We start from the raw sequence: 9739 nt of genomic DNA on the forward strand, positions 1-9739 counted from the left end.
GCGTGCCCGCCTACCTGCTGGCCCAGCTGTCTGCTTCCCTTGTTTTTGCTACGTCAGAAGAAGGTTTGCTTAGCGCCATACGAGGTTATGTACCCTCGGTTGTGGGGCGTGGCGCTGCGCCATCGCGTGCTGGGGATTGGTGCGTCGAGCTTTGTATAGTCTCAGTGGATTGGACAGAGATTGGAGGTGTGCCACTAGCGAAGCCCGTAGGCGGGCACGCACTTACTCGTAGAACTGGAGTTACATCCAGTAACTACTAAGTCTCATCCAGCTCCTCCCCTGTGGTAGAATAAAATACCAAATGTTTATTACAGTTTTAATTTAGTCATTTCATTGTTACAGTTAATTGGAAATACGTCCAGAGTTAAAAGTTTGTTCCTACAGAGAATTATTCACTTGAACTGGGTCCATCCACATTCCCCTTGTGTGTTTACATGCCTCAGCACGGAGGCGTTGCTGTTGTACCCATTTGTTTTGCACACAACAAAGACTTCATCTTGGATTTAAAGAAAAGACAGTCAAAACTTTGCATATAGTATATAGCCGTTTAGAAAAAAAATTTAAAAGTTTGTGTAAGTGTATATTGCACAATGAAAATTGTAAAAGGAAGCCTAGAGCCTTCAAAATAAAGCATGGTATTTGAAATGATGTGTATAAAAAAAGCAAAGCAATAAACATAAGTCCCACGCTATTGACATCAGAAGACACATGACACGGTCAGATTCCAAATCCAAATGTGGATGAGGAGTGGGCGGGGCTGGTTTATGAGGCTCCATCCTGCTGATGGCTGTGAAGTGTGCCAGAGCACGAGTGGTGAAATCAACAGTCTCCCCGAGGAAATTGGATTTTGAAGCATAAACTAGCCAAAAGGGAAACTGACAGAAAAGTTTCTGAAGTGTGAAGACAATCGAGTAAATATTACACTGGACTTGAGAATTATGACACGTTCAATACGTTGTGCCATGGAGTGCCTTTTCTGTCACAGGGAGAGGGAAAGCTCTCCCCATTTCAGATACTGATTACTGCGATGTTGGTTCTTCCATTGCAACACATTGCTGATTTATTTGGTGTGCATCGAGGACCAGTGAGTGCTGTAGTTCAGGAGACCATCAATGTTCTGCAATGCACACCTGCCTCCCTTGGTGTTTTGGCCAAACAGCCAGTTTATGATTTCTTATGCCACTTCCTTTAGTTGAGGCATTTGGGAAATGTTTTGCATCTATAACTCACTGTTTTGAGGTTTCTATTAAAAGGCCATCCGACCTGCAAGCACACTACAATCACAGTCACATACTTGAATACCTGATTGGTAACAAATTTCATTTGCTTCAAAGGGATGGGGTGGATGCACCAGTAACAAGAAAATAACAGAACAGTAGCTTTCTGAATCAGCTTCTGCCAGGTGACTTAGTCCTATTAGCTCGAGGTTTTGACATTGGAGAAAGTGTTACTGTGATGTGGGCAGAATTGAAGGTGCTGGCGTGTACAAATGGTCAGCAACAGCTGTATGCAACTGACGTAGAAGAGACGAGCTCCCTTGCAAGCGTGAGAATCCATTTGGAAAGGGCCAGTGGTGCTGTCAAGAGCAAATACAAAATACATTCCTCAAAATTGAAGTTGTTTTGTCCTGTGAAGAAGAGGGCGTCACATTCCTGGACAAAACTGTTCTTGTTTGCTGTACTCTCACAAACATGTGTGCAAGTGTTTTTTTTTTTTTAATTAATGGTTATGTGAATTTTAGTTTTTTATTATATGAAATGCTTGAATAAAGACCATGCAAAGTAATTACAGTGTGTCATGGAGTTCTTTTGGTGCACCTGTAATTCACTCACAAACTAACAAATAGCCAACACAAATCTTCTACGTTCATACACAGCGCCACTTCCTGAATGATTATCGTCACTCGGCCCAAAGACGTTCCATGCGTTATTGAATACTTCCGGGATTTCTCAACACACGCTAAGAAACATCAGCACGGTACAACCAATCATGAAAAATCTGCGTTCAAGAATACAGACGCTTAAACTTAATAAATCCGGGTTTTTTTTTTCTATCATGAACGATGTTTTTTGTGAAGGACGGGTTTATCTTGCTCATCTTGCTCCCGTGTGATCTTTGGTCAGACTCAGTTGCGCGCCGCATTGCATGCTGGGTAAGACGTCATCCAGCCGCCATAGCTGTCTTTCGGTGCCGGCTGAAGGAGAGAGTCAGGAATCATGAGAGGAATCCGGCCTCTGAACAATATCTCCGTGAGTTTCCGACTTTTTCGGACTTATGTGACCGCTGTAACGTGCCTGGCACGACCTCTGCTTGTTCTGACGTCAGACGGGCTCAAAAAGTAGCCCCGCGGTTCGCCGTTAGCCTACTGGCTAGTTAGCTCGCTCGGTGTGTGGCTAATACAGATCTCTGAACGTGCGGCTGGTTTACTGTTTCACGTCCTGGTATGGTCCGGTCATTGTCTCCTACCAAAACCAATAATATCCAGTTTGCGTATGCAGTAAAACAGTTTGCTTACCCGGATTGTTAGTATGTGTTTCTTGTCGCTCCTTTGGAAGCGACCTGAAGGTCATCTCTGAACCTTTCAATTATGTTGATCGAACTGTGAATAAACCCTTAACTCCCCTCATATGGTCTCACTATAGTGGAAAGCATGTAATAGTGTATATACGCAGTCCCAGTAACCTCAGGCTTTGTTGACAGGACATATGCAGGTCGTGGCCTCCCTGGACTAAATGTGTCCAGGTCATTTCAGGTCATGATCCAACTGTCAGCTGCTCTCTCTGCCTGCAGAAACATTGTCGCTATCATCCAGTTCACACAGCACGGAATGCAGTCATTCTGCATCAGATTATTGCCTGTGTATTAAATTCAATTTAATATTTTTGCTGTGCACATTATGTACAACAAGCTTTTTCTTGTGTTTTTACTGTGGATTTAGGAAATCTTATTTATATTGGAAACATTTTATTAATACATCCTAACACAGTAACTGAACAGATTTCTGACCCAGGTTCAGTTTGCATTTATTTACATTGTATTATTTAATATTTAAACTCAATTAAAGCAGTTTTACTCTATGAAGGAGACGGTAGAATTCTACTACCGTGATACAACACTTCAACATTTGGATCAATAAATGTATTATTCAGTATATTAATCGTGGGTGATCAAATAACAATTTTAATCAAAAATTGCCAAAGAAATGCCAAGTTTTGGTGTCACGTCGTCTCAGATCAATCAGAGTCCTACTTCTTTTCATACATGTTCTATTAGATATGTGTGTGTGAGAGGGTTAGTATCAGCGTATGCATGGATTACTTACAGATTGGCTATGGATGTATTTGAGTTTAGAAATATGGTTTTATTCTTTATTTAGTAAATGTGTTTAATGAATGAATTAATTAGGAAAAAAGACGTGATCTTTCAACTTTCAGATGTCAGAAGAGGTTTAAGCATTCTGTGATTTGTGAGTTGATAGTTGGATTAAAAGAAGAGTAGTAATGTATGCTGAAAATTTGGATTGATGAAAGACTGTAAAGTAAATGGACACTTTTGTTTTTGTATCGTATGTGCTCATTATCAGTGCTTTCTTTTGGCTCTGGGAATTACAAATAGTGGTGCTACATACATACATTAAACTAAAGGGCTGTTTTTAACAGAAGGTATGTTCATCATATTTTTCTCTGATGCCAGCTTGTGTTTTATGAGTGTCTCTGTACCCTGTTTAACATTTACCTGAATTAATGTTTATACAACATAAACGTGATGCACTTTCACTTGGACATCTTCTGTTGTTCAGTCGAAGACTACGGAAAGGGCACCTTGTAGTCATTTCCGAGATCAAATGCATGTTAGTGACAGCTTCTGATGATTTTTGTATTTCATGTTTTGTCTCACAGAAACGCTGCTATGCCGCTGCCAGAAGGATCGACGCGCTGACTGAGCCCCTCGGTGGCCTTAAACCTGCCACAGCTGCACCTCTAACCCCCCAAAATGTTCAGGTAGGCTTTATTTTAACAGCTTTAAAGAAATTGTAAGTCCACTATGCGATCGGAAATTAACAAATAGTATGTAAGATTTTGGGAAATAGTCTGTTTTGTTATTTTGAATGCATATTTAACTGTTTAAAATAAAATTTCAAGCCTACAAAAAACATTTCTCTGTGTTGCTCCAGGTGTCCAAGCTCCCAAACGGTTTGGTATCGCGTCGCTGGAGAACAACTCCCGCTGTCGAGTGTCGGCGTGTTCGTGAAAGCCGGCAGTCGCTATGAGACGATGGAAAACCAGGGTGTCACCCATGTGTTGCGACTGGCAGCAAACCTGGTAATTTGTGACCGAGGCTGTGACGCGTGGTGCCTTCAGGGGGTCGGCGGACTCTGTCTGCCGTATTCAATACAGTCACCATGAACACGGACGCCATCTGACAGTGTAGAAGAAGTGATACTACGGGTTTCATTGAAGCAGCACCTCCACCCTCAGCCTGCCTGCTTTTTTACACAATCTGTTTTTTTTTTTTCTTTATAGACAACAAAGGGTGCATCTGCCTTCAAGCTCTGTCGCAGTCTGGAAGCAGTCGGAGGCAGCCTGAGGTCAGAGACTGTACTTTCTGCACACTCAGAGCTGATGCTTTTATTATGAATAGATTCTGTTTCACCAGGAGAAATCAACTGTGTTGTTGTTTGTCTTTCATCCAGTGTGACTTCATCAAGAGAGGCCATGGTCTACAGCGCAGACTGCTTGAGGAAAGACATGTAAGTTATGAGCAGTTCAGGCTGTGTGGTTTGTTTTGATTCTTTACTGACTCCTGGCCATTCTGTTTGCATTCAGAGATTCATTACTGGAGTTTCTGGTCAGTGTGACCACAACTCAGGAGTTCCGGCCGTGGGAGGTACACGAGCTGACGACCAGAGTGAAGATCGACAAGGCCCTGGCTGAGCAGTGTCCGCAGATATGTGAGTAACTGAGAGATGACGCCACACGCTTCTTATTGGGAAAAGCAGATTTTAAGATCTCGAGAACCAGAACAGCTTAAAAGCATTGCTGTGGAATGCAATGAAAGATATTCATCTTCTCAATTTTAATAAATACACAAATGAATTATTGATTATAGACTACATAATCCACCTGATCTGTATCTTCTTAATAAGGTCCTATAATACTTAAAACCGTCTGAGTATCAGGATTATAAACAGCTTGTTTCACATTAAGACATGCTAATTTTGACTTAATTTTGTGTGTCTTTGCAGCTGTTGTCGAGACATTGCATGCAGCAGCATACAAAAGCGGCCTGTCCAACTCTCTATACTGCCCTGACTACATGGTTGGCCGCGTTTCCTCTGAGCAGGTACGGCTGTGCTGGTGTTGTTTAATTTATGAATTATTATTGCGGTGATCCAAGCAGACTCTGGGCTGCAGGTATCATGTGGTAACCCTCAGAAAGTGAACTTTCAGCAGCATGGTTTGTTGGTTTGTTTGTGCCTGTGTGGCTCTCACTCTCCTCCTCCTCCTCCTCCTCCTCCTCGTCCTGCAGCTGCATTCATTTGTTGAGGACACTTTCACCAGCAGCAGAATGGCTCTCGTCGGCCTCGGTGAGTCTGGATCCCTTCGTTACAGCTGCTCTTTTTTTTTTATTTGGGCATTGAGGCTCCTATTTCCTAATAGACACCAAGTCAGACTCAAGCTTCACAGCCATCTTGATGTGTGTCTGTGTGCGCGCGCTTGCTCATGTATTAGTTTTCACTTGCTTCAAGTGCATTTCGGCCTCTGGCCAAATACTTAGCGGTAGTGAGTCAGTGCTTGCATGTTCTGGCAAGTTCAGCTTGGATTATGTGAAGTGGGGTTGTGTGAAGTTCTTAACATTGGTTGATGGAAAATAATAAACCAAGCAGAAAGAGGAAAAGCTTTAAAACAATCTGCCTGTTTCATCATCATAAAGCCCCGTAGAGACCCTGAGCGATCCTATTGATCCGTCCTTTTCCAGGTGTAAAACACTCCGTCCTGAGGCAAGTGGGCGAGGGGCTCCTGAGCGCTCGCAGCGGGTCCGGAGCGCCCGTGGCTCAGTCCCTGTACCGGGGAGGTAAACGTTTGACTTCATCAAAGCAGCACCGCTCTCTCTAAACACCGCTCTTTGCTCATGATGCTATTCTGTGCGAAGGCGAGCTGCGGCTGCACAACAACGACGACCTGGTGCACGCCCTGATCGCCAGCGAGGGCGGCGTGATGGGCACCGCCGAGGCGAATGCCTTCACGGTGCTGCAAAGGATTCTGGGAGCAGGCCCTCATGTGAAGAGAGGCTCCGGCCTCTCCAGCAAACTCAACCAGGGTATCGCCAAAGCTACTGCGAAGCCGTTTGATGTAAGTTACAGAGGAACAAGGTGGCTCCAGCGCCTCGTCGTGTCGTCCTGTACAGAGTGTTGTGTTACACATTGTCTGGATCTGTCTGGATGCTTCGGAGTCCATTTTTAGTAATTGGCCTTTAGAGTCAACTTTACCCAGTTTAACCTGGAGTTTGTTCACATCCCTGCTGTTTCCGTCGCTTCTCTTTCAGGCCACTGCCTTCAATGCCTCGTACTCTGACTCCGGCCTGTTCGGCGTCTATACCATCGCACAAGCCGACTCTGCAGGAGAGGTGAGTCCCGGCGTTTGACTGTGCAGAAATACCAGAGTCTCCACAACACATCCGTGTTGCCTTGTCCCGTGCAGGTGATCAACGCCGCCGTTGCTCAGGTGAGAGGTGTGGCAGAGGGCGGGCTCTCAGAGGCTGACGTCCTCAACGCAAAGTGAGTCGATCGCCAACCTGCGAGTTTGACTGACAGATGAGCCGTGGTTGACTCTGGGCTGTGTCCGCTGTGTCTGTAGGAACCAAGTGAAGGCGGAGTACCTGATGTCTTTGGAGACGTCTGAAGGCCTGCTGGAGGAGCTGGGCAGTCAGGCTCTGGCCACTGCAGCGTACCAGGCCCCCGAAACCGTCCTCCAGGCCATAGACGCCGTCACCCAGGGCGACGTGGTCAATGTGAGTACAGTCACGGGTCATATAGTTCAATCTGATTTCAATTTGTTTGAATTACCTCACACCATCCAACGTCGCAGAACCGATGTTATTCTGTTTATTTGCGATGCCTGTTACCTCTTTTGACTTCACGCCTGTTGTCATGGCAACTATACTATAATGGAGCTGTGAAAAAAAGCTATAAACAGCCGTTACCACCGTCTTCCACTTCATCCTATGCAGTTACATTCAGTCAAAGCTCGTTTGTCTTTTTTTCTGTGGTGAAAACCTGCTGCTACAGTCCTTATTTTCACTGTATACAAGTAAAGAAAGTGTATTTCAATGTGGTCAACCTAAGGAGGAGAGCAGAAGATGAGCTTAAAGACCATCTGTGTATTATTTGTGTCACCAGTTGAATATTGTTATTGAGAATAATTTAGGATTTTTTTAATTAAACATGTTACAGTGGAGCAAAAAAGTATTTAGTCAGTGACCAATTGTGCAATTTCTCCCCCTTAAAAAGATGAGAGAGACCTGTAATTGTCATCACAGGTATACCTCAACTATCAGAGAAAGAAAAATCCAGAAAATCACAGTCTCATTTTTAAAGAATTTATTTGCAAATTATGGTGGAAAAAAAGTATTTGGTCAACAACAAAAGTTCATCTCAATATTTTCTTATATACCCTTTGTTGGCAGTGACAGAGGTCAAACGTTTTCTGTAAGTCCTCACAAGGTTTTCACACACTGTTGCTGCTATTTTGGCCCGTTCCTCCATGCAGTTCTCCTCTAGAGCAGTGTTTTGGGACTGTCGTTGGGCAGCACGGACTTTCAACTGGGGCGGCTGTGGTTCAGTGGGGAGAGCAGTCGTCTTGCAATCGGGAGGTTGTTAGTTCGATTCCTGTCTCCCCCTGTCTGCATGTCGAACTGTCCTTGGGCAAGACACTGAACCCCGAACTGCCCCCAGTGGATGGACTGAGCGCCTTGCATGGCAGCCGCCTCCACTGGTGTGTGAATGGGTGAATGTGTTAATGCAGTGTAAAGCGCTTTGGGCTCTGTCAATGCAGTGTAAAAGCGCTATATAAGTGTAGACCATTTACCATTTACCATTTACCATTTCAACTCCCGCCAAAGATTTTCAATGGGGTTGAGATCTGGAGACTGGCTAGGCCACTCCAGGACCTTGAAATGCTTCTTACGAAGCCACTCCTTTGTTGCCCGGGCGGTGTTTCCACCCCCGTGCTTCACAGTAGTTCTGGTGTTCTTTGGATGCAATTCAGCATTCTTTCTCCACGAGAAGTTGTGTTTCTACCAAGAGGTTCTAGTTTGGTTTCATCTGATCAGATGACATTCTCCCAGTCCTCTCCAGTTCAAACAGAAGCCATTAACACAGGTAACGAGTGGAGGACAGAGGAGCCTCTTAAAGAAGTAGTTACAGCTCTGTCAGAGCCAGAAATCTTGCTTGTTTGTAGGTGACCAAATACTTATTTTCCACCATAATTTGCAAATAAATTATTTAAAAATCAGACAGTGTGATTTTCTGGATTTTTTTTTTCTCGTTCTGTGTCTCATAGTTGAGGTAAACCTATGATGACAATGACAGGCCTCTCATCTTTTTAAGTGAGAGAACTTGCACAATTGGTGGCTGACTAAATACTTTTTTGCCCCACTGTATATGTTGACTTAATGCATCTGTTGTAGACATTTGTGCAAATAAGTTATTAGAGGAAAAGTGAATAAGGGGCGGGCCACTTCTACCGGATCCTTTTTGAGCATTTCTCTTCCTGTTTTCATCTTATCATGATGGTTTTAAAATGTTGGCTTGATATAGTCATTTATTCACATCTGAGTCAGATTATGACAGATCATTTTGTTTCTCTCTCATGTTATTTGAACAAGGAATTAACGTTAACTGTGATTTATAGTAAGAAGGAGCTGTTGTGGATCTGAGATTTGAAAATGCTGAAAAATTTTTGTTCTCTAATGTGTGATTTGATTTTGAACTGTGATTCAGTAAGAATTGATTTAAGCGAAATAAACTGGAAAAAAAAGCAGGTAGTGAGTCATCGAGTTTCTCCGGCTTCTCTTTACAGGCTGCGAAAAAGTTTGTGGCTGGCAAGAAGACCATGGCATCGACCGGACATCTCACCAATACGCCGTTTGTGGACGAAGTATGAACACGTTTAAGAACAGCTATTTTACCTCTCCCGTGCGGCGCCTGGCAGTTTTAAACAGGAGGAAGAAGAAAAGCGGACCTCAGAGCCACGGCCTCCTGCAGCTTCTCATCACAAGTCACCAATCATCTGTAATCTGTCCTGCAGTTTGTGGAAACAACACAGTGCAGCCAGTCTTGTTCGGTTTTTGACAGCTCCACTGTATTGTATATCTATGTAAATTAAAATAAGAGTAAAACAGCTTGTTGTCGCTTGAGTTTTGCATTTCACAAAGACCTCAGTGTGAAGTGTGTCGTGATGGTTAAATGCACATAGAAGTGGTTTTTGAAGAAATGAAGTCCATACCAACATTGTTGGTTTATTTCAGCCGGTGTGTTTTTAACGCCAACAAGTATTGTATCGTCCTTCAGCCAGTGGGGGGACCCAAAACCACAAGAATCAACTCGATGAGACAGAAAACTGCTCTCCATCCTGATTATATCATATTTGTGCTGCCAGTACACTGAACAGTTGTTGATGATTTACTGAAAACCAGCAACATGTACATAAAGAATCAAATAAAAAATACCCCGTATGTG

At 43.6% G+C, this 9739-nt stretch overlaps 1 protein-coding gene across 1 annotated transcript; it reads left to right on the plus strand.

The window, feature by feature from the left end:
* Positions 1-2140: 2140 nt before the first annotated feature.
* LOC115386710 (cytochrome b-c1 complex subunit 2, mitochondrial-like) lies at positions 2141-9739 on the plus strand. Its single transcript, XM_030089139.1, is given in 16 exon segments — positions 2141-2249; positions 3900-4001; positions 4175-4196; positions 4199-4216; positions 4219-4322; positions 4524-4588; positions 4694-4750; positions 4827-4951; positions 5246-5343; positions 5530-5587; positions 5980-6075; positions 6154-6353; positions 6547-6627; positions 6702-6778; positions 6858-7011; positions 9081-9739. Coding segments are annotated over 16 exon segments (1374 nt in total). The 5' UTR covers positions 2141-2216; the 3' UTR covers positions 9165-9739.

This window comes from Salarias fasciatus, chromosome 4 (assembly GCF_902148845.1).
Source record: "Salarias fasciatus chromosome 4, fSalaFa1.1, whole genome shotgun sequence".
In the NCBI taxonomy this organism is placed as follows: domain Eukaryota; kingdom Metazoa; phylum Chordata; class Actinopteri; order Blenniiformes; family Blenniidae; genus Salarias; species Salarias fasciatus.